Genomic DNA, 24,110 nt, shown 5'->3' with positions numbered 1-24,110 from the left:
ACTTGGCCGGTTTTGTAAACCTTGGGAGAGGCACTCCAGCAGTGGACGTCCTTATTTGTAAACCTTGGGAGAGGCACTCCAGCAGTGGACGTCCTTTGACTTATACTTACCCGTGACAACTTCTTTTGTCTCTTCAACAGTCTCTGCGCCTTGTTCCTGCGAGCTTGACGCGGGCGCGGCTTGCTTTTCGGTCCGTAGCGTGACGCTATGCCACTTGCCGCTTTCATCTTGGGATATTATATACCTACGCAGGTCATTCTGGGATACTATACTTATCCATGAAAATTTCCTTCGTCTCTTCCACAGTCTCTGCGCCTTGATCCTGCGAGACGCTATGACGCTTGTCAGTCTCCAAACTTAGGATCGATAGGTCATCCTGGAATCCTATACCTATGTAGGTCGTAGGTCATTCTGGGATACTGTACTTACCAGTGACAATTTCCTTCGTCTCTTCCACAGTCTCTGTGCCTTGGTCTTGCGAGCTTGACGCGGGCGCGGCTTGCTTCTCGGTCCGTAGCGTGACGCTATGCCACTTGCCGCTTTCAAGGTCTAGCATGAGGAGCTCGTCGCTCATTTCACCGCGAAGCTCTTCTTCTGTTTCTTCTACGTCCTAGAATTGATAATTTGATACATAATTCATTTATTAGTTGTTACATAATTTATTTATTCATTGCGTCATGTACTACATGAGATGTGAAATTGTAAATTGGAGCTTAACTAAGCTCTGCTTGAGTATCTTCTGGGGTTCTGGAACTAAGTCGCTGACATAGCCCGATGGATTAGCAAGCTGAAGTGGCAATCAAATAAATAATTACGAAAATATTTTGTGACAAGGCACCAGTTTAAAAAGGTGACGTCACGCCGTGCTACACTTTTACCACGTAGTGACGTCACTAGCTTCCACTTTTGAACTTTGGCGTGCTTATCTCTGACAATTTTAATTGAGAATGTTACTAGGTATGCAAAATCACTTGAAACCTATGTTACAGTTAGGCTTTTACATTTACAAATACATTAGTTTTTATTTCATTCAAAAATACCCAGTAGTTATGATTTTATAGGCATTCAAAGTTCGCTTAAATATTGAGTCCCGCCGACGGTCACGTGACCCCGCGTGACGTACATTCACAGTGTCCGCTCACTAGAAAACGGATATAAACATACTTAAATACATTTTTTTTTGTAAATACAAACTTATTAACACCCAGACCCATCACAGAAATTAAAATTGAACCAAACCCAAACTTGATGCGATTGTGTCGTTTTATTGCGAATTACCTTCCAGCTCCATCATTAGACCCTGATTACTATATAGAATTGAAGTACTCATCAATACAAAACGAACGAGCCCAAACTCGATGGATTTAAGTCGTTTTATTATAGAGTTCCTATGGCCACCTTCCAGCTCCATCATCAGATCAGCTCCATGTCATCATAATATTGCATGGTCATCGAAATCACATGAGTTTGCGAAATTTCAGCTTAATCGGTTGCCTGGAAGTGGGTCTTAATTCAGCTTGCAAGATTCCACCCATACAAATATGAGCCAGTCACTGTAATATGACGTCACGCGCATAAAATGGCGGGCCGGCCGCCGCCCGCACTTTTAAAATTCAATATCTTGGAAACTAATTGACGTATCGAAATAATTCTTTCACGTGTATTTTTTATTTTTAACAGAGAATACAGAAAGCTAAAAAACAAAATTAGTGAACATTCTTCATTGATTTGATAAATCTAACAATACGTGTCAGGTATTTTTTGATAACTAAATAAGGGCTGATTTTTCCCTACAGTCATCCTTATAGCTAAAAATATGAAAACTGGGATTATGATTCAAATTCAAATTATTTTATTGCACTGTGTGATGTGATATACTCACACTGACTCCTCCGAAGACATAAGCCCTCCCACTATGTGCGTTAACAGCAGCCGCTTGTCCCGCCCTAGCCGGCGGTGCCAGCGGCCCCCCCGTCAGCGAGCGCCACGTGTAGCCGCCGCCCCCACTCTTGGGGGCCAATCGGAATAGTTCCGTGTGCGTGTGAGTGCGCTCCGTGCGACCTTCCTTGACTCGGGAGAAGCCGCCGTAGATTATTAGCTGGGGATTACAAAGGAGTATTGTTAGCTACACACTGTCCCACAAGGTGGACCGACGACATCATGACGACGACGAAGGCGCTGGACGCAGGCCGCTACCAACCGGGCAACATGGAAAGCATTGGGGGAGGCCTATGTTCAGCAGTGGACGTCCTGTGGCTGAGATGATGATGATGATGATTATTATTAGCAAGGTCATCTAACTAAATACATTTTAATTAAATAAATAAAAAACACACGTCGATATCACAGAATTAATATACAAATATTTCGTCCATTTCCGATGCTTGACAGTGGCAAAATCTTCCCACTAGTGGAAAGTGGGGTTATATGAGTTTTCAGTGGGGGAAATCGAAACCAAAAAGTTTCCTTGTCCCTTATCAGAAAGGACGTGTAGCCGGGCTAGGATGCGCGCCGTGATAAAATCTTATCAATGATTTTAGACGACAAACGTATGGTATAAATAAAGCTTGTAAATAGCGCGATAAAAGCTTATCGTGGCGCTCATCCTAGGCTTACAGGTCGTAGAAGTAGCGGCACTCGCGGCCGTGGTCATGGTAACCGCCTTATAATGGTCTATAGCAGTGGTTCCCAAAGTTGTCTGGGCTACGACTCATCTAATAGAAGTTCCAAACTCGGGACCCACCTATAGGAAATTTCGCTCGCTGCCCAGCGGTTGGATCGGTAGGGTGGTGTGTCGTTCTACAGGCAGGAGCCTGTAGAACGACACACCAGGGCCCACTCAATGTTCGCTCGCGACCCATAGTTTGGGAAACCCTGGTCTATAGTAAATCGTAGTTATGGGCTGTAGTAATGTATCATACTCACACTATCAGCGCCAGGCAGCATGAGACAAGCCGAGCGGGACTCGCGGCCGTCGTCGTAGTAACCGCCCTATAGTAAGCTGTAAAGTCCGGTCACCTAGCACGTAGAACTTCGTCCAATGACCCCAAGCTACCCATCCTTATCGCTCGAGCGTAATTATATTGCTGCCGCGAATGTGTGACGGGCGGCCGCAGTGACTGTGCGAGCGCGACAGCAATATAGGGTATGGGTAGCTTGGGGTCATTGGACGAAATTCTACGTGCTTGGCGACCGGACTTTAGTAATGTATCATACTCACACTATAAGCGCCAGGCAGCATGAGGCAAGCCGAGCGCGCGCACGGCCCTCTCCCGGCCACATTGACGCGGCTCCATACTCTCGTGTCCAGACAGAACGCATATAAATCGTCGAAGTAGCGGCACTCGCGCCGTCGTCATGGTAACCGCCCTATAGTAAGCTGTAAAGTCCGGTCACCGAACACGTAGAATTTCGTCCAATGGCCAAGCTATCGAGCGTAATGAGGGCTATCGTTTTAGCGCTCACCAGTTAGCGCCACTGTAGGTAGAGTAAGGTCCTGTCACTTGCTAGTAGCGAAGACAGTGGCACCAACTAGTGAGCGCTAAAGTGGTAGGACTATCGCATTTGCACTCATCAAGATGGCGCCACTGTAGAGTAAGGTCCTGTCAATCGCCAGGGGTGCCAACTGTTAAGTATGAAAACGATAGCCCTCATTATATTGCTGCCGTGAATGTGCGACGGGCGGCCACAGTGAGTGTGCGAGCGCGACAGAAATATGATTACGCGCGAACGATAAGGATGGGTAGCTTGGGGTCATTGGACGAAATTCTCCGTGCTCGGCGACCGGACTTTAGTAATGTATCATACTCACACTATCAGCGCCAGGCAGCATGAGACACGCGGAGCGCGCGCACGGCCCTCTCCCGGCCATATTGACGCGGTTCCATACTCTCGTGTCCAGACAGAACGCATATAAGTCGTCGAAGTAGCGGCACTCTCGGCCGTCGTCATTGTAAACGCCCTATAGTAAGCTGTAAAGTCCGGTCGCCGAGCGCGTAGAATTTCGTCCAATGACCAAGCTATCGAGCGTAATGAGGGCTATCGTTTTAGCGCTCACCAGTTAGCGCCACTGTAGAGTAAGGTCCTGTCACTTGCTAGTAGCGAAGACAGTGGCACCACTGGTGAGCGCGTAAGTGGTAGGAGGACTATCGCATTTGCACTCATCAAGATGGCGCCACTGTAGAGTAAGGTCCTGTCAATCGCCAGGGGTGCCAACTGTTAAGTATGAAAACGATAGCCCTCATTATATTGCTGCCGCGAATGTGCGACGGGCGGCCGCAGTGAGTGTGCGAGCGCGACAGAAATATGATTACGCGCGAGCGATAAGGATGGGTACTTGGGTAGCTTGGGGTCATTGGACGAAATTCTCCGTGCTCGGCGACCGGACTTTAGTAATGTATCATACTCACACTATCAGCGCCAGGCAGCATGAGACACGCCGAGCGCGCGCACGGCCCTCTCCCGGCCACATTGACGCGGTTCCATACTCGCGTGTCCAGACAGAACGCATATAAGTCGTCGAAGTAGCGGCACTCGCGGCCGTCATCGTTGTAACCGCCGAAGACTATAAGGGCACGCCCCACAAGCGACATGCGGTGGCCGGAACGTGAGGACGGGCCGTTTGGGGCTACCACCTGCATTTATAAATTAGTTTAACTAAACATTACTCAAAGATAAAGACACCTGGGGAGAGGTAGACCATGATGTATTCATAAGCGTTTATACTAGACTCCTATCCTATTCACAAAATTTTAAAAGCATTCAAGTACTGAGTAAAACATAAGAATAACGTAGTTCCAAATAGAGGCCATAGATGGCGCTATCCTGAATTCACTCGCGGTATCGTCAGTTTTGTACTGTTTTATACATATAGGTAATACAAAACTTTTACCAGAATCCAATTTTTTTTTAGGTATTAAAAATTAAAATATGTAGGGATTATAATTACCTTCTCCCATTTCTTTTCTGCAAATGAGAAGCACCACAAGTCCTTGTAGTGATGGAACTGTGTCTCAGTGGGGCTGGTGAACTCTCCTCCGAATACCCACAGCTCACCCCTAGCAAATAAAGAAAAAACTTGGTGTAGTAGAGCATTGTATTGAGGGCTATCGTTTGACGTTTTTATACTAAACAGTTGGCACCACTAGCAAATGACAGTGAATTTACAGTGGCGCCAACTGGTCAAAAAAGTCATTGGTTTTCAACTGTACATTTTCACAGCTTTTAGTTCAAATTGATGTTGGCTTTATGGCCACCAGAGCCTGGTTAAGAATTAATGAAATAGTTTATGCAAAAGCTTACAAAGCATGTAATATCGAAATGCTTACTTATTAGCAGGTGTGGTGACAGCTTGGTGCGCGCTGCGCGGCGGCGGCGCGCCGGGTGCCTTTATTTGCCGCCACGAGTTCTTGTCCGGGTTGAACAACAGCAGTTCATTGTATACTTGAGTCTAAAAGAAAAGTGCAATGATTATAATTTTTATTTAGGGCAAAATAAGTTGTCTTTTATAAGTGATTTGATTAGGGAAATGAACAACACTTTCGAAAATGTATAGAATTTGCTTTTGCTTTATTTACAGACCACAGACCAATCTTTCCAATAAGTTTGTAAGTAGGTAAGCAATTCTTTCTATGCATGCAGGTATTGCAGGTGTAAATTAAAACTAATTTAAAACCTTTAGTACCATAAAAACTAAAACAAAAAATGAAATCATTTATCAGGAAAAATGGTTTTATCACAATTTGAAAGTTTTATGACATAAAACATATTATTAAACTCTCTTTTTACTTACAGTCTGACCGTTATGGTACTCTCCGCCGAACAGAATCAGCTCGTTAGTGGTGGGGTGTGGGGTCAGCGAAGCATAGGCCCTGGGCGATGGTGGACTGGGAAGGGTCTTCTCTGACGCCTGACCACGCTTCGCTTCTTCCCGCTCTATCTCAGCTATTACTTTTGCTATATCCTCCTAATGTGAAAAAACATTAAAAATAAATAATTATTCATGAATTTTGCTGGCAGCAAAATAAAAAAAAAATACTTTTTTTTACAGAATTTAGACAAATAAATTTATTTTTACATTTTTTACGGATCATTTCAAAAACATTAGATTTATTAAAGGTGGTAGGTAATACCTATGTAGAAAAATAATTAATTTACAGTACTGAAATGACCCTAATACAATATACAACGTGTAAAGTTAGGCATTTTTATTATAGAAAACATTGAATATGCAAATAAATTTAATTAAATTTAAATAATGAAGGTAATAACCAAAGCATGGACTAACCTCTCCCAGGTTCGCTAATTCTTTTTTCAGTTTATTCGCCAATTTCTTTTCAGTCTTAGCAGCAGTTTTAACAGCGCCGCTAACCTTGTTTTTGTTCTTCTTCTTGCCCATTTTTTAAAATTAGGCCTAAGATTTTTATTTCAAAAGTTTATTTTCAAAACAGCACACAACACAGCAATAATAAATCATTAACGTGGGTGTTCAAATACCAACTTAATAAAAGAATTCTAGGTTCAAAAATTCCTAATACTATTTAATTTAATGTAACGTGGCCCACGTGTTTTGTTATAATTGTTGTTAATTTGATGTTTATTACAAAATATCATACAAAATAATGCAAACAATATATTTTTAAAAACAAATAATCTAAAAAATTTAGTTTCTTTACTTAAGTTTTCGAACGGCTCTAACTTTTGTTGACAGCAGCAGCGTTTCGTTTTTCGTTCTAGTCAGCAATATATTTATTTTTAATGGTAATAATATAAATAATAAATGTAAAATACAGTTTTAAACAATATTTTTTGGTATTTTATGTAAATGTATGTTTATTCGTACTGAGTTGTAATATTTTCTAATAATATTTTTTACATTTTGAATTTGTGCTTTCGCTTTAAAATTCTGTCAATCTGTGTTGAAAATTGAAATGACATTTTGCTATCAGCTGTTGATGCGTGCTGGTGCCTGTGTAGCTTCATCGATGTAGGTAACATTTTCTTGAATCTTCATTTTAATTAGTTGAATTTGAATTGTATAGAAAAGCTCCTATCTATTTTACAAAATGGATGTGTAACTTGTGCGTTTCGAATTAAACGAAGGTAGTTTTCACAAGAAATCGTAATGATGTCAGCAGCTGGAAGTTCCGTGAGTTTTTTTATATTTCTATAAAAAAAATATGTATTATTTGTTTTATTTTATGAAATTTACTGAACAATGATTTTCTCAGGGGGCCCCGGCAGCTCAAGAGTTCAAAATAAGAGTGCCTAAGAATGTAAATAAGAAGTATCATGTGATGCGATTCAACGCGACGTTGAACGTGGATTTTGCAAAATGGACTCACGTAAAGATGGAAAGAGAAAACAACATCAAGGAATTCAAAGGAATCGAAGAGGAAATGCCCAAGTGAGTGAATATTTACAGTGAACATTATGAAATTATTAAGTCTATCCAATGGAATAAATCCAGCAGTAAGTTTAACTTTAACTTTGTGAATAATGTTATTGATGAGTCATCAAATACTCTTTAAGTAAATATTATGCAATGTTTAGTACTAATATTTTTTTGGTATAGTTAAGACTTAGAGCGCTTTCACATTAGGGCGTTAGTAGCACGACTGCAGCATGGCAGCGGCGTTTGTATATTGTGAAGGCATGCATCCGTTGTCACATAGTACGAAATTTTCGGCAGCGCGTCTGTCGCGTGTTTGTCGCGCTAAGAGTAGGCGCACACTGTTGATATTTCATCGGCCGATAGTTTGGTCAGGCAGTTGATCAGTATGGGCATGTATGGGAGTGCACACTACGCCGATTCGATTTCGCCGATTCTTTATACAAATTAAAATCGGGCACAACTATCGGCCAACTAAAAATCAACGGTGTGCGCCTACTCTTAATCGCCTAAATGTGAAAGCTCTCTTAAAGATTAAACTTCATAAGATAAAGTACATATATTTGAGTAAACATCTCGCTATGTTTTCACCAAGGTTTGGTGCTGGCTCAGAGTACGGCAGAGACATTCGCGAGGAGGCCCGTCGCAAGAAGTTTGGTATCATCTCGCGCAAATATAAACCGGAGGATCAACCGTGGATACTGAAAGTTGGAGGCAAGACTGGAAAGAAGTGAGTCAGCTTTATTTGTTGATATGCCCAAATATGTTGAGTTTGCAATATTTTGCAGTAGGTCACGTTTTTACTACATTATTGACCTCAATTTCTCAAATAAAAATAAAGAAAAGGCAATTTCTCATTTGTGATGACTTTAGAAGATGTGCAATTTCTCATGTTTTTTTAACTAAAAGCAATGGTTTTAGAAGTGAAAATTTTGTACAAAATAAGTCTGCAGTCTTGTCAAAATCATGTATTTAATTTTAGATTCAAAGGCATCCGTGAGGGTGGTGTGTCGGAGAATGCAGCATATTACGTGTTCACCCATGCCGCTGATGGTGCCATCGATGCATATCCACTGCAAGAATGGTAAATAATGGAGTCTTCAAATAAATACACCTTTTTACATGTTGCTTATAACAACTACAACTATACATATTTTGTAAACAATGTATTCCCAAGTTTTTTTTACTTATAGACTTATAAACAATTAGGTTAGGTTCCTACTTGAATATTCCAATAATCCTTCACCTGAGTTACTACACTCTAAACTTTTCACAGGTACAACTTCCAGCCCATCCAGCGGTATAAAGCATTGTCTGCTGAAGAGGCAGAGCAAGAGTTCGGAAGGTAATTCATTACAATTATTTTTTTAATACTCATTGAGAATCTTATACAAAATGTAACGGAAACACCGTCCGATCCATTAAGGTGTTAATAGGTATCGAGTTAAGATTCTATTTGTGTAATAATTTTAAAAAAATACCGCAATAATTGCATCTTATGCATCTGTAATACGTGCTATTTTGCATCGACAACTGGTAGACGCAACAAGGTGCTGAACTACTTCTCGCTGATGTTCCGCAGTATGGCATCTTATTGTTGTTTCAATAGTTGCAGTTTTACAATAAAGACGCAACAAGGTCTACTTCACATTAATGTTCCGCAATATTGCATCTTATGCATCTTATAATACGTGGTATTTTGTATCGACATCTGGCAGACGCAACAAGGTGCTGAACTACTCGCTGATGTTCCGCAGTATGGCATCTTATTGTTGTTATAATAGTTGCAGTTTTACAATAAAGACGCAACAAGGTCTACTTCTCACTAATGTTCCGCAATATTGCATCTTATGCATCTGTAATACGTGCTATTTTGCATCCACGTCTCGCAGACGCAACAAGGTCTACTTTTCACTAATGCTCCGCAATATTGCATCTTATGCATCTTATAATACGTGCTATTTTGCATCCACATCTGGCAGACGCAACAAGGTGCTGAACTACTTCTCGCTGATGTTCCGCAAGCGCATGCGCGGCGAAGAGGGCGCCGACGACCCCGACGAGCCCGACGAGAAGAAGCCCAAAGGCGCCAAGGCCAAGAAAGGTACATTATAATAATAAGCCTTTTATTTCCGAAAATATGTACATTTTACATTTAACACTTTCTTAATTTAGGATTAACACTAATATAAACAAATACTTCACTTAAAAAACTTTCACAAAATGTCTAAAATTTCGGTGTGCCTATTGGTAAAGAAAGGTACATTGCTTTCGTTTTATTTTTTTAACATTTTTTGTTTTACATTATTTTAAAGATTTTGATAGTTTTCTTTATTGTTTTTGACAGATTTTTTTTAATGCATGACATAATATTTTTGTTATCTCTTGTATTCGTATTTCGTCAGTGTTCAAAGGAATTACTCTGGTCTTTGTCATGTAGTAGTGATGAAAAGCCTATGCAAAAATCTATGTCAACGCGTGTTTATAGCGATACAGACGCGATACACTCAATAGTTGGACCCAATCACCTCGGTCAAGCGCGTTTAAAGAACGCATGATAAAAAAAAGTTACATTCTTTATGAACACTGTTTTAAAGAGACTTGACATTTCCATACTAAACGTTAGTGTTTTAAACACTGTTCAACGAGCGTTTAATTTTTATTAGCAAGGCAGTTATTATTTACGCCACCAAAGGACGTTTTATATTTCACTCAAGAGACAATAAATTCTCAAAACACAATTAATTGCAGACTTGAAAATATCGGAAATGGACGAGTGGATCGATTCGGACGACGAGTCCTCGGATTCGGAGGCCGGTGAGAAGGACAACGATAGCGACTCGGGCGCTAAGAAGAAAAAGGACAAGAAGAAAGGTTGGTCAACTGTTCTTTGGAATCATTAACCCTTAGGCTGGTTTTAGTGTCACGCGGACTGTCAGTGCGGATCGCTCCGCACAGCCGATCTGTATGAACTGCTAGGGAGCGGAGCGGTTCCTCCGGACCGCATTACTCTAAAACGCTCCCTAGAAGTTCATACAGATTGGCCGTGCGAAGCGGGTCCGCACCGGACGGTCCGCGTGACACTAAAACCAGCCTTAACTAAGCTCTGGTGGCCATAGAGCCCACATCAATTTGATCTTTATGCTGTGAAGATAAGTTTGAGAACCAATTGTTATTTTTTAGCCTGGATAGTGGTTAATTGCTTTGTACTAAATAGAGATGTGGTGTTAAACCTTTAAAACCTTTATACGGCAGTGGGAATATAGTTCCTACCATATTTTAAACTTAATTCTAATTTGCATACAAAATAAAATTTAATTAAGATTAAGATTTGTATGAAAATTTAACAAAATATAATAATGATATCAATTTTCTGACTTCACCATACCATTTATATGCACATGTTAACATGGGCTAGTGTCGGCTTATAAACATATTTACCTAACACCCTGTAGATCGTATAGCGTTTAAATAGTAATAAGTGTAATAATAATGTAGGTTCCCTACAATCGTTTCATCCACGAAGACGCGTCCCACCATTCTTCCGCTAATGTTTGAGTGTTATCGGTACACGCACACTACAGTAATGACGCTCGGATAAAACTCCCGCATCCCGCGCTGCCCTCGACCAAAAATTGGTGGGGCGCGTCTTCGTGGATGAAACGATCTATAAAATACTTTTTCTTCCTAGCCAACAGAAGATATAAAAACTGTGAGTTTTAATTTCAAAATCAATTCTTTTTTTAATAGGTAAACAAGTAGTAAAAAGTAGTAGTAGTAGTAGTGTCACGAGTATTTTTAACACGCTGTTTTTATACCGAAAAGCTGCCAGTAACTTTAATTTATGCGGCTTTAGGCGGTTATCACACTGCGCCGCGCTCCGCCGCGGTACGCGGGACGACAGATTTAATCATTGTATGCAAGTACCTCAGTTTGTATAGAAAACACGCGCGGCACAACACACTGACAACGCGTCCGCGCGCGGGAATTTTTATATGAAATCACGCGCTCCGCGGCGGAGCGCGGCGCAGTGTGATAACCGCCTTATGGCCAGGGAGAGGGAAAGTTCAAAATGTTCATCAGCATCATCATCATCATCATTTCAGCCAAAAGACGTCCACTACTGAACATCGGCCTCCCCCAATGATTTCCATGTTGATAGATTGGTAACGGCCAGCGTCCAGCGCCTTCATGTTCAAAATACCTCTTTGAAATGTTGCTAATACGAAATTAATAGACGACCCTCTAAGGTGTACATTGTTGCCCCATGGCCACTAGCCATTTGCCCGCCTCTTCACCTGCGTGTGTCAACTTTTTCAGTCATAAGATAGGGAACGCCAGTAATAAAATAAAAGAAACTTGGAATGTTATCAACCGAGAGACTGGTAAACTAAAACCAAGAGATAATGACTTTTCTCTCAAAGTTCACGATAATTTGATATCTGCAGATAAAGATGTAGCAGAAGCTTTTAACAATTTTTTTGTTAATATAGCTTCAGCAACAACTGCCAACTTAAAGTCATCTCCCTCCGAGGCTGAAGAAATATTGAAAACCCACGTGACACCCTGTGACTCGCACTTCTCTTTTAAACATATTACTCCATTAGATATCACTAAAACTTTTAATCTTTTAAATGTAAAGAGTACAACTGATATCTGGGGCATCTCTGTCAAGATAGTCAAACACATTATTGATATAATTTCCCCACAGTTAGCGATAATATTCAATAATTGTATAGATAAGGGAATCTTCCCCGACCTCATGAAACACAGTAGACTAATGCCATTATTTAAGTCTGGTAGCAAAACCGACCCTGGCAATTATAGACCCATTTCTATCTTGCCCGCTTTGAGCAAGATTTTTGAAAAAATCATACAGGAGCAACTTATGATTCACTTTGGCTCTAATAAACTATTTCATAGTGAACAATATGGTTTTACCAAGGGTCGTTCCACCACCGATGCCGGGGTTGCACTACTTAAGCATATCTTCGAGGCTTGGGAGAATTCTCAAAATGCACTAGGGGTCTTCTGTGATCTCTCAAAAGCTTTTGACTGCGTAGAACATCAAACGCTAATTCGCAAACTGCACTATTATGGGGTAAAGGACTCGGCTTTGGATTTAATACAATCCTATTTAAACTTTAGAGTTCAAAAAGTCGACATAAATGGTGTTTTGTCTTCTGGGTCACCTGTGACAATGGGAGTTCCGCAGGGGTCCATTCTGGGTCCATTCTTGTTTCTTATATACATTAATGATCTACCATATTTTGTTAAAGACTCTTGCGAAATCGTGTTATTTGCTGATGACACATCTTTGATTTTTAATATTGATAGAAGTAAAAATAACTTTGACGATGTAAATAATGCACTAACAAGAGTTTTAAGTTGGTTCACTACAAATAATCTACAACTGAATGCAAGGAAAACAAAATGTATAAAATTCTCTTTGCCTAACGTAAAAACAGTTAGTACCCAAATAGAACTTAATAATAATGCAATCGATCTGGTAGAATCTACTGTATTTCTGGGAATTACCCTGGATTCAAAACTCCAGTGGGGCCCCCATATAGAAACTCTGGCGGGAAAGCTCAGCTCAGCGGCTTTTGCAATAAAAAGAATACGGTCATTAACCGATGTTTCAACAGCTCGCTTAGTCTACTTTAGCTACTTTCATAGCCTAATGTCATATGGAATCATGCTATGGGGCAAAGCTGCAGATTTTGAAACAATATTTATTTTGCAAAAACGTGCCATAAGATACTTGTATAAAATGAAAGCAAGAGCGTCCCTTAGAGAATTGTTTAAAGAAATTGGCATTCTCACGGCCGCTTCACAATACATCTTAAACTGTATTCTATTTATTCAACAAAATATTAATGAATTCAAAAAGAAAAGTGATATTCACCAAATCAATACTAGAAATAAAAATAAATTGGCTATACCCGCTTTTAGACTTAATAAAGTGTTTGCCACCTTTATGGGACAAGGTATCCATTTTTATAACAAAGTCCCTGATAAATATAAAGAGCTACCGTACAATAAATTTAAAGGTATAGTTAAAGATCACATGCTTAAAAAAGCCTATTATACAACTCGAGATTTTCTTAATGATAAGTCATCCTGGGAGTAGGATTATGGTCCTCTCATGCTCGCACTAAAAAGAATTAAAATCGTGCTATGAAAAGTAATGTATAAACTAATCTAATTTTCTAAAATGTTATAGTGTCATGCTTCTCAATCTGGACTGTTACTTAGCTTTATTATTGTTTTTTTTTTTTCTAAGAGATAACTTGGTATTGTCATTCTCACTAAAATGTCTCTGGGGTGGTGGCGTAGTGAGGCGGGTCGTTACATTCCCTCTAATATGGTCGAGTGAAGCGATGGCTGGTTCACTCGTCATGTCTGTGAACAGGCGCTGCTTTCGGGGACTGGTCAATCCAAGTTATTCCAATTTATGTATGCGAGTCATTTCTACTAGTATTTAAGTATGTAATCTGTAAGTCTAGATATTAGCACGTCACTACCTTGTTTAATATACCACGCAATTTTGTATACCCATTATACACTATACAAGAATGCATGGTAAATTCAGTGAACTGCTCCTGAATCGAATGTACCTACTACTGCTATTTCTATTTATTTATATTAACCGGCAGACAGTGGTGACTGAGTTTGTTGCGGCGCTTCTTCTCAGCACTTGCCAAATGTTGGTCTCGAAGCGCTGGTAGGGTAAAAAGATTATGAGACATGTAGAGGCTCCTTAAGAGCAAAATGACGATTTGTAAGAACTATTTATTAGTCTAAACAAATAAAGAAATTTTGACTTTGACTTTGACTTTGAAAAACTTTATCGCGCGGGTCTCTGTTTCAATAACCGGGATAAAAACTATTAACCTAGGTGAGACCATCGATTTTTCGTCGGCCGATAGTTTAGTCGGGCAGTTGATCAGTATGGGCATGTATGGAAGTGCGCACATTACACCGATTTGTTTTGGCCGATTCTTCATACAAATTAAAATCGGGTCCAACTATCGGCCAACTAAAAATCGGTGGTCTGCGCCTAGTCTTATAGTTGTCACAATTCACGAAGGCGAGCTTTACATGTGTGGTGGCTCGCTATTGTTCGTTTTTCAAAAGTTTTGATAGACATTACACTTCGTTATGTGCATGTACACGTACACACAAGTACAACTCACTCGCCTTCGTGAGTTGCAAGAACTATAGTCTGGTCTGTGAGCACGTAGAATTTTGTCCAATGACCCCAAGCTACCCATCCTTATCGCTCGCGCGTAATTATGTTGCTGTCGCGTTCGCACACTCACTGCGGGCGCCCGTCGCACAATCGCGACAGCAATATAATTACGCGCGAGCGATAAGGATGGGTAGCTTGGGGTCATTGGACAAAATTCTACGTGCTCACAGAGCGGGCTTTAGGTATAATAAAGTTTTCCTCCAATCTCGTATGTAGCAGCGGCCTTGAAGAAGAAGAAGAAGAAAGTCAACGACGAAGCCTTCGAGGAGAGCGACGACGGCGACGAGGAGGGCCGGGAGAAGGATTATATCTCCGACTCGTCCGACAGGTGACTTTATGCCCTTGTGATACGGTTGATTTTGGCTTGACACGAAATAAATAATAGTTTGTTGTCAGGTGACTTTATTTATACCATTGCAATACTGTTTCAATTGTCTTAATTCTTTATAAGGCAGTGGGCACATAGTTCCCACCATGTTTTGAACCTTATTCACTTTAAAGGATAGTGCCAGGGTCTGGACCAAGTGTTGCCCAGAATCAACCTATAGTGCATTTTGTTCCTCAGGCCTATACTAATGTGTAAAATCGAAGCGCACTGAAATCTATCCCTGGAGTTAAGAGAAAAAAGAGTTTTGTTTTGAATTATTTACATATACAAAATATCATCGATGTATACGTACTACGCATACGATTTCGCGATTATGGCATTAAATAACACTCGTGATGTTGAACTTAACCATACTGCATCCGTATACGTTACTTTAGTGCGATTTACACATTCTTTATAAACGATCTAGCGCTGTTTTAATTGTTTGGTAAGTTGACAGAAATTCATTATTTCAAAAATGAAGCAAGAAGTTTTATTTCTCTATCCTTGCAAAAAATCAATTTATTGATGCATTATAATCGATTATTGAAGTTATTGTAAGCTAAAACTTCTTGCTCCATTTTGGAAATAATTAATTTCTGTCAAGTAACCAAACTACTGCAACAGCGCTTAATCGCTCTTAAATAATGTCGAAGTCGTACTAAAGTAAGGTGTACGGATGCAGTATGGTTAAGTTCAAAATAGCAAGTGTTATATAATGCCACAATCGCGAAATCTTATGCGTAGTACGTATACATCGATGATATTTTGTATGTAAATAATTCAAAACAAAACTCTTTTTTTCTCTTAACTCCAGGGATAGATTACAGTGCGCTCCGGTTTACAAATTAGTATTGGCTTGAGGAACAAAATGCACTATGGTTTCATTCTGGGCAGCACTTGGTCCAACTTCCATACATGGATTGGCACTGTCCTTTGTAATTATTTTATGTTATGACTGTCAAAGGGTTAACATAAAAAAAAGAAAGAATCATTCGTTGTCAGGTGACTTTACACCTTTGTGATACGGTTGATTTTGTCTTGACATGAAATAACGAATAGTTTGTAACTCAATTGGTTGGAAAATAGTGAATTTTCCTTGGATTCGGACTCATCGCACCTTTGCAATACGGTCAATTTTGTCTTGACATGAGAATTTCAAATCAAAAAATAATATTGAATGGTGTCAATTCTAGTAGTAGATTTTCATTGGTTTCGGGCTTTCGATGACGGTACGCTAGAAAACTGGTGTCATTCGGTTACGTTGTATTTTGTTTCAGTGAATCTGACCACGAGACTAAGGCAAACAAGGAGTTGAAGGGAGTGGCAGAGGAAGACGCTCTGAGGTTTGTACTCTGTAAAAATACTATGATTATGTACATAATTTCAATCCATATTAACACTACCTGCACTTTAACTTCTTATCTAGTTACCCATCGATATCGGTATAGATCGTTTCATCCACGAAGACGCGCCCCACCAATTTTTGGTCGAGGGGAGTGCGGGGAGTTTGATCCGAGCAATCCGAGCGTCACTATTGCAGTGTGCGTGTGCACTCATGGATAATTTAGCGTGTACCGATAACACTCAGACATTAGCGGAAGAATGGTGGGGCGTGTCTTCGTGAATGAAACGATCGGTATCAGTATCGCCGATTATTTACCACAATAATCGGTATTTTATCGGCAGGACAATAGTCAATAGTCAATACCTTTATTGCATTCTATATTGTACATAAGTTCTTAAACAATCTATAGTATCAAACACTATTGTTAATTCCTTACCTATAGCTAGATGTCGATTACATTGAAAATTTTCATCAAATTCTCAGTAGATGCGTAAAGGAGTCACAAAGATTGGTTGAAGATGGACGAATCATCGCTAGGATTCATCCATTAATCATATCAAAACGTTCGCGTTTTAATAAATATGGTTAATTTTAGCATTCTCTTAAGAGGCTGCAGCGTCACCGAAAAACCACGAGATTTTGCGAGCCGAGTGAGAATGGTGGCGCGACGAACTAAACAGCACACAAACTGTTTTACAGAGTAGACACTCAACACAGAGTAAAACATATATTTTCTAAGCACAAAGTGCATTTATGAATAGCTGGTTAGGCAAGCATTATAATTATATTCTTAATATCTTTGTTTGTATAAGAAGTTTCGTGATATTTTTCTTAGCTAGACGTTCAATTCTTAATAAGTAGACTAGTAATATAACTGTCTTATCTTTCGAATTGGTAATTCAGTATTATTACGTACTTGAATTAATTCAGTTTATTACAGTACTATTAAACTGAATAAACTTTTTATTTCATTTCTTTGAATGTGGATAATTAAGTCAATATCGATCTCCGCATCGCTTATTTTCATACCACATCTCTGGTCAAAACACCCAAGCCGATTCACAGCTTCGCTATGTTAAACGCTCTTGGTCAAAACTACTTTTGGCTGGAAAAATCGGCTTATTCCACTATTCCCCGTTGACAATCCCCGTCAACGGGGATTAGTGAACTTTTTGTTCACTATTCCCCGTTAACGCCAATTGGAGCTTATAATGGGGAATAATAAAAAATAAAATTAATGAACTTTTTAGTTCATTATTCCCCATTACGTTAAAAATAAAATCTTAATATAACTGGGATTAATGAACTTTTTAGTTCATTATTCCCCATTATAAGCTCCAATTGGCGTTAATAGTGAACAAAAAGTTCACTAATTGTTGACGGGGATTGTCAACGGGGAATAATGGAATAAGCCGGAAAATTCAGTCAAAGATGATATTGACCAAGATCATCAGTCAGCTACACATCCTAGCTCCACTCAACTTCGTAACATGTCTTTGCACTAACGTCGCTATTTACAGCCAGTCCAAATTCTTCATTTGCGGCTTTTTTACTTTGGCTAATTCTCAGACACCATACAGATGTTCTGATATGCAAGGTTTCACAAGAGCAGTTGTGATTTGCTCTAGGACAGTGAATAAACCTATACCTAGAGACATAAAGCTGCCACGATTTGTGATTTAGTGTGAGTTCTATGCTACTGTGAGATTTTTATCACTTTGAATTACATACCTATTTGGCATACAAGTAAAAGTGGGAGTGAAAACCATTTTTATGTTCTCCAAAATTTTTTAGATTTCTGAAACGCAACCAAATGGTGAATCGTGGTGCGAAAATTCTTGGAATTGCTCAAAAATCGAATTGCATTCATGTACCTACTTGAAATCTACAAGTTGTACCCTGTGGCAACAATAACAGGATTGGTATGTGTTCTGTCGGTCTTCATGTTACCTGTCTCTAACTAAAACAATATCAAGTAACGTTTGGCACTTACAAATTGTCTTTTAGTTTTGACTGAAATTATATTAATTTAACCTTATGTATGAATTAAGGTAATCACGTACTATCTTGGCTACTTTAAATTTTGGTTTAAAAATATATGAACCATCAGGTCTCTTTGACAAAGGCACATTATACCGATCCGGTATCGCCCGATTCCTCATACAAATTGGAAGCCGACCAAACTACCGTAGACTAATGCCCGTTTCCACCATCAATCCCTAATTTTTAAGTGACCATAACAGACACATAACAGGAATTTTGCTTTCATAGGGGTAGCTTAAAAATTAGGTATTGATGGTAAAAACGGGCGTAAAAGTATGTAGTCTGCGGGGTGTCTTAAGATAGAAAAGGCAGCTGCAGTACTAAGCTTTACCTTCTAGGAAGCTGCTGACCTCCGACGAGGATTCGGAAGAGGAGCAGGAACAGAAGGTCAAGGAGGAGGACGCGCAGGAAGACGAGCCCACCAAGGAGGGCGAGGAGCGCGCCAGCAAGCTCACCAAGAAGAAGAAAAAGGCTGACGACGTTAAGAAAGAGAAAGGTATTGAGTTATTGGGGTATTTTTTAATTACTACCATCATTTATCAGTTAGGTTGCAGGAATTCGCTGGATCAGTGGCGGCGTAAGGGGGGACGGCACCCGCCCCGGGTGCCAAGCATCAGGGGGTGCGATTGGTATCATATAGCTCACTAGCGGCCACCCGCGACTTCGTACGCGTGGATCCCGTTTTACCCCCTTAGGGGTGGAGTTTCGTAAAATCCTTTCTTAGCGGATGCCTACGTCATAACATCTACCTGCATGCCAAATTTCAGCCCGATCCGTCCAGTGGTTAGATCACTATGTCAGTCAGTCAGTCACCTTTGAGTTATATATATTTAGATGATTTAGTACTAACATCTTTCGTCTTCGAATCGGTATCAAAATCCTGGGGGCAAATCGCCCCGGGTCCCAACCCATGCTACGCTGCCACTGCGCTGGATGCAGGCCACTGCCAACCGGTCAGTATGGGAATCATTTGGGGAGGCCTATGGTCTGTTCTCATAAAAGATCTTTCTTCAGATGAGAAGGGCCTCCCTTGATCCTTATGTACCCAGGGCCCCTAGTAGGCTGAAGACGGCCCTGCCTATGTTTCGCAGTGGTAATGATGATGATCATTTATCAATACAAGAAAAAATGGTTAATTGTTTTCATCGGTTTAGTATATTGTTTACTGCTGGGTATCAAAACATGGGGATTTTTCTGTAGATCTATGGAACAATCCCACCATTATTCCCAAAGGGATTAGACAGCGTTTTTAATTAAAGCTCCCAGTTGGCTTGATCTTTTTTGACATATTCAGTAAATCATCGTTAGTTTTACTCAATACCTTAACGTAAACCTTATCGAAACCTTCCACAGTAACTCACTGTTTATAAGTAAAATGGTAATTTGTTACAGAATCAAGTAGCGACTTCAGTTCGGACTCGGACACAGACCCCGAGAGCAGCAATAAGAAGCCCAAGAAAGGGAAAAGCAGCTCCAACGACAAGAATGGTACGTCGGCGACAGGTAACTTCTGATACGCCTTATTATAAACGCGGAAATATCATATTGTCTAAGTATTGTAATAATCCCTAACCAGTTTGGCCAGCGTGGAGAGTGTAGGCAAACATTCATTGATGTGATACAGGGTTACTTTTAAAAAAAATCGATAATGGTGGTTGTTTGTTCATTCAACCAAAATGTGTGTAGCTTTAAAGCCGGCCTATCTGAATAGAGTAAATAGAAATTAGCGTTATTCGAAAATTCATTAACCCTTAAAGGATCACGTACCGAGATACCAGACAAAAATCCAAGTCATTGTGTCTCGCACTGATTCAGTGCTCACGCGTAAAAGGTTAATAAGATAGAGGAATATAGTTCCCACCTTATTTTTAACCTTATTCTCTCTTGTGTTTAGGTTGAATATACATGTATGCAAAATTTCAGCTCGATTGGAAACCGGGAAGTGGGTCAATTTTAAGTTGCAAGATTTGACGACAGACACCAGACATGTGAAAGTAAATAAAAGCTTGTAAAAACAATGAAAAATTTTGACTTGCTATATTAGTGTTTTCTTCTTATTCCCTCGTCGAAAAACAATGAAAAATTTGAACTTGCTACGAGTATATCAGTGTTTTCTTTTAATTTGCAGCGAGCGCTCCCAATAGCGCGAGCACGTCGCGCTCGGGCACGCCGACGCCCGCGCCAAGCGCCGCCAGCGCCGCCGTGGCCGCCGCCAACGCCGCCAACAACGCGCCGCCCTCCAAGCGGCCCAAGCTCGACCCCTCCTACATGTGAGTAGCGCGTGTAGCGCGGCAGTAGCGCGTGTAGACAGCGCCGCCGTGGCCGCCGCCAACGCCGCCAACAACGCGCCGCCCTCCAAGCGGCCCAAGCTCGACCCCTCCTACATGTGAGTAGCGCGTGTAGCGCGGCAGTAGCGCGTGTAGACAGCGCCGCCGTGGCCGCCGCCAACGCCGCCAACAACGCGCCGCCCTCCAAGCGGCCCAAGCTCGACCCCTCCTACATGTGAGTAAAGTCCGGTCGCCGAGCAGATAGAATATCGTCCAATGACCCCAAGCTACCCCATCCTTATTGCTCCTCACTGCGGCCGCCCGTCGCATATTCGCGACAGCAATATAATTACGCGCGAGTGATAAGGATGGGTATTGGGTAGCTTGGGGGTCATTGGATGAAATTCTATCTGCTCGGCTACCAGACTATAGCGTGTGTAGACAGCGCAGCACGTCACGCTCGGACACACCGAATGCTTGTATAACCAGGCCTGTTCATCTCCGCGAGTTTACATCGAAAATAAAACACGCACGATGGCCCACCTACAGGATACTATTCTACAAGGCCTCACATACGAGCGAACATTGACTCACGCACGCGTATTCTTGTGTATGATGGAAGAAAATAAAGAAAATGGTGTACTAAATACTGTGCAGTATTTAACTGCCTAAATATGTAATAATAAAAACACAGAATGTATTTTTTTAAGTTGCCTCAATACACTGAGAGGTAAATAAGTAGTTAATATTATTCATGATAATTCATACTAAATCCTGAGGCTAAATCATGTATTTCCTCCGCCATTTTCCGCAGTTTGGCACCTCACGTCACATCATTTTACCGAAGTCAGCCCTATAGCTTCGGCGCAGTGCCGATCACTGACGTTTGTCAACAAAATGGTGCTTGACTCTTGAGACAGGCTAAATTACACCATATTGTTAATGACATTGAGCATACATTTTTTTAAATACCTTCGCGAAGTAAAACTTCTGTACGTAGTACTTATTATTATTCTGTGGTATAACGCGTAATTATACAAAATTCAATGTTTCCAGCTTCTGTACATTTAGCACAGCCACATATTCTAGCCAGTCCTGAATATGTGGGGTTACTTCGAAAAATATCCGAGGTTTCCAATGTTACCATCCCTCTCACGCAAAGCAAGATGCCAGCATGAGAGACTGTGACAGATAGACCTGAAACTTCGTAAACAGCGTTTCGGAGTAGCCCCAATGCTCTTGTAAGGTCACTCTTACAACCTTAATAATAAAGCTCACTTTACAAGGAGTGCATGAGGCGTGACATAGGGTCTAAACACGTCCAATATTTCATAAACAACTGCCTGTTAAGCGCTCAAATGCTCCCGTAATATCACTCTTACAGCCATACTAATAAAGCTCACTTTCCAGGGAATGTGGCGTGACTGAAGAGGCGGTGCGTCGTTACCTGGCCCGCAAACCAATGACGACCACAGAACTGTTGACCAAGTTCAAATCCAAGAGGACCGGCGTCAAGAGCGAGCGGCTGGTGGAAACCATGACTCAAATCTTGAAGAGAATCAACCCCGTCAAGCAGAACATCAATGGGAAGATGTATCTCAGTATAAAATAGTGATCATCACAATCACAATGTATTAAGTTAGTGTATTACTAAATAAATGAAATGTTTTTTTTTTATTTGGTGTTTTATTTAACTCGTTGTAAAGACTGGTTCGGAATGAATACGGTGCTGTGAGGAACCGAAGAGTCGAGGCACATCGCCTATGTACAGAACTCTCGCCTTGATCTATGCGTGGATGTTTATTGCAAAATCACATCTATTGCTACTGTATTAGGTGCCATAGAGTACTTATTATTGTTCTGTGCCATAGTATCTAGCATTAGACTATCGTCGGTTTGTGAGGAGATTTAAGGACGAATCAACCCGGAAAGGGATCGTAATCGTAACCGTATCAACTCGAGGCGGTCAGTATTCTTTGTATGAAACTTCATCGAAAAGCAATATGGTATTTTTATATTTTTTTTATTTTATTGTTGACCCTTTCCGAGTTGATAAGTCTGCCATGAGCTTTATTCCTAGAAATGGCACATATTTGTAAAGTTAAACTCGACAGTAGGTAAATTAAAAAAATTAAATATTGTGTAGTAGAAATGAGAGAAATATTACAAATTAACATTTACGGCTGTGGTAAAAATATACTCGATCGGACCGTTATGCAGACGGTCAACTGGTAGAATGACCCTATTCGCGGTCTTCAAGCAAACATTGTTAATTTTTTCCTTCTTGCTGTGCCATGTACTTAAATACTTTTGCATATTAATACTTGTTTTGAATAAAATAACTAAGTACTTGTTTAAAAGCAATAAGATTAACGCAACGGTTCAGTATTGGTTTCTCTCCGAGCCGAGATTCTTGGTTCGATTTCCATTACAGACAGTTGATTGGCAAAATTTTTATGATAATATGCTTTCCGGTTTTAATAATGATCCGGCGATCAATAGACACACATTAGTAAGCAGTTTCTTATACTTAGTCTGGTTCAGACTGTCTGACACCAGCTTTTTAAGTGTGTAACTGGAATAAATAATAGAATGCTCTATCCGTGTTGATTATTAAGTACACTGAAATAAAAAACCTGTTCATCATGAACAGCCATAGTGTTAGATGATAATTCATGAGACGATACATTGACTGTCTCATAAACCTGTTTATGTCTATAACTCTAACAAAAATCGGGAAATGCAAATCGAACGCCGAGAAAATTCAACTCACATCAAACCACTAAATCACTGAGGCTTTCCTACATATCCGAGCGAGGTAACTTTTAATTAAGCTATCGGCAATAAACTTACATAATCGACTTCCGAAAACAGCCAAACCGGAAGTAACTAGAGCTTAAAGCCAAGTAGCAACAAGCTCACGGGCAGCGACCTCGCGGCCTCGTCCTTTGTAGGCTGTCGCGCGCCTTGACCTGCTTATTACTTGTGATCTGGATTTGTTTTTAATAATCTTGTCCAGTAGCGAGAAGTCGGTGCGATATACAGAGTGGCTAATTAGTTACTTAATTTTATTTAAATAGCTGTATATTTTATACCTTCAGCATGTAAAAAAACTATCCGTTTAAAAAGTTGGTGCGATAAACAGGGTCATTTAGTCAACACAACTACTGCGACACAAGCCTGCGAGGCTAGTGCAGAAATTGTGGTCATTACAACCGAGAAAAATACATAATATGATATTATTATTACTTAGTTACTTTTATTTAAATCGTTGTCGTATGTTTATACCTACAGCATGTTAAAAACATAACCGTCCTTCTGGCGTAGTCGGGTAAAAAGCTGTCCGTTAAAAAGGGAGAAATTCTGGTGCTCCTATCAACAACAAAAACATGTTAGGTGGTCGGTTTTACCTTTGAAAGTCGCTTTATTTTAGTCTTAAA

At 40.3% G+C, this 24,110-nt stretch overlaps 1 protein-coding gene across 1 annotated transcript; it reads left to right on the top strand.

Annotated features, from left to right (window-relative positions):
* Window positions 1–463: 463 nt before the first annotated feature.
* Window positions 464–22,289, top strand: LOC135079027 (general transcription factor IIF subunit 1). Its single transcript, XM_063973657.1, has 15 exons — window positions 464–607; window positions 5,794–5,833; window positions 7,230–7,405; window positions 7,986–8,120; window positions 8,373–8,474; window positions 8,667–8,735; window positions 9,373–9,494; window positions 10,142–10,264; window positions 14,862–14,973; window positions 16,293–16,358; window positions 18,742–18,899; window positions 19,796–19,906; window positions 20,532–20,673; window positions 20,705–20,905; window positions 22,081–22,289. The coding sequence occupies exons 1-15, from the start codon at window positions 555–557 to the stop codon at window positions 22,280–22,282; spliced, it is 1,812 nt and encodes a 603-aa protein (XP_063829727.1). The 5' UTR covers window positions 464–554; the 3' UTR covers window positions 22,283–22,289.
* The last annotated feature ends 1,821 nt before the right edge of the window (window positions 22,290–24,110 follow it).

This window comes from Ostrinia nubilalis, chromosome 2 (genome assembly GCF_963855985.1).
Source record: "Ostrinia nubilalis chromosome 2, ilOstNubi1.1, whole genome shotgun sequence".
Lineage (NCBI taxonomy): Eukaryota > Metazoa > Arthropoda > Insecta > Lepidoptera > Crambidae > Ostrinia > Ostrinia nubilalis.
Note: the sequence above shows the minus strand (reverse complement) of the source record. Positions and strands in the feature narration are given on the sequence as shown.

What these genes read in the sequence shown, in the direction of transcription:
- LOC135079027 (XM_063973657.1), top strand. Translation starts at nt 555, where the DNA reads ATGAGGAGCTCGTCGCTCATTTCACCGCGAAGCTCTTCTTCTGTTTCT. An exon ending in GAATGGTACGTCGGCGACAG is followed by an intron (nt 19,907 to 20,531) that starts GTAACTTCTGAT and finishes TTTAATTTGCAG; the next exon opens with CGAGCGCTCCCAATAGCGCG. An exon ending in AAGCTCGACCCCTCCTACAT is followed by an intron (nt 20,674 to 20,704) that starts GTGAGTAGCGCG and finishes CGGCAGTAGCGC; the next exon opens with GTGTAGACAGCGCCGCCGTG.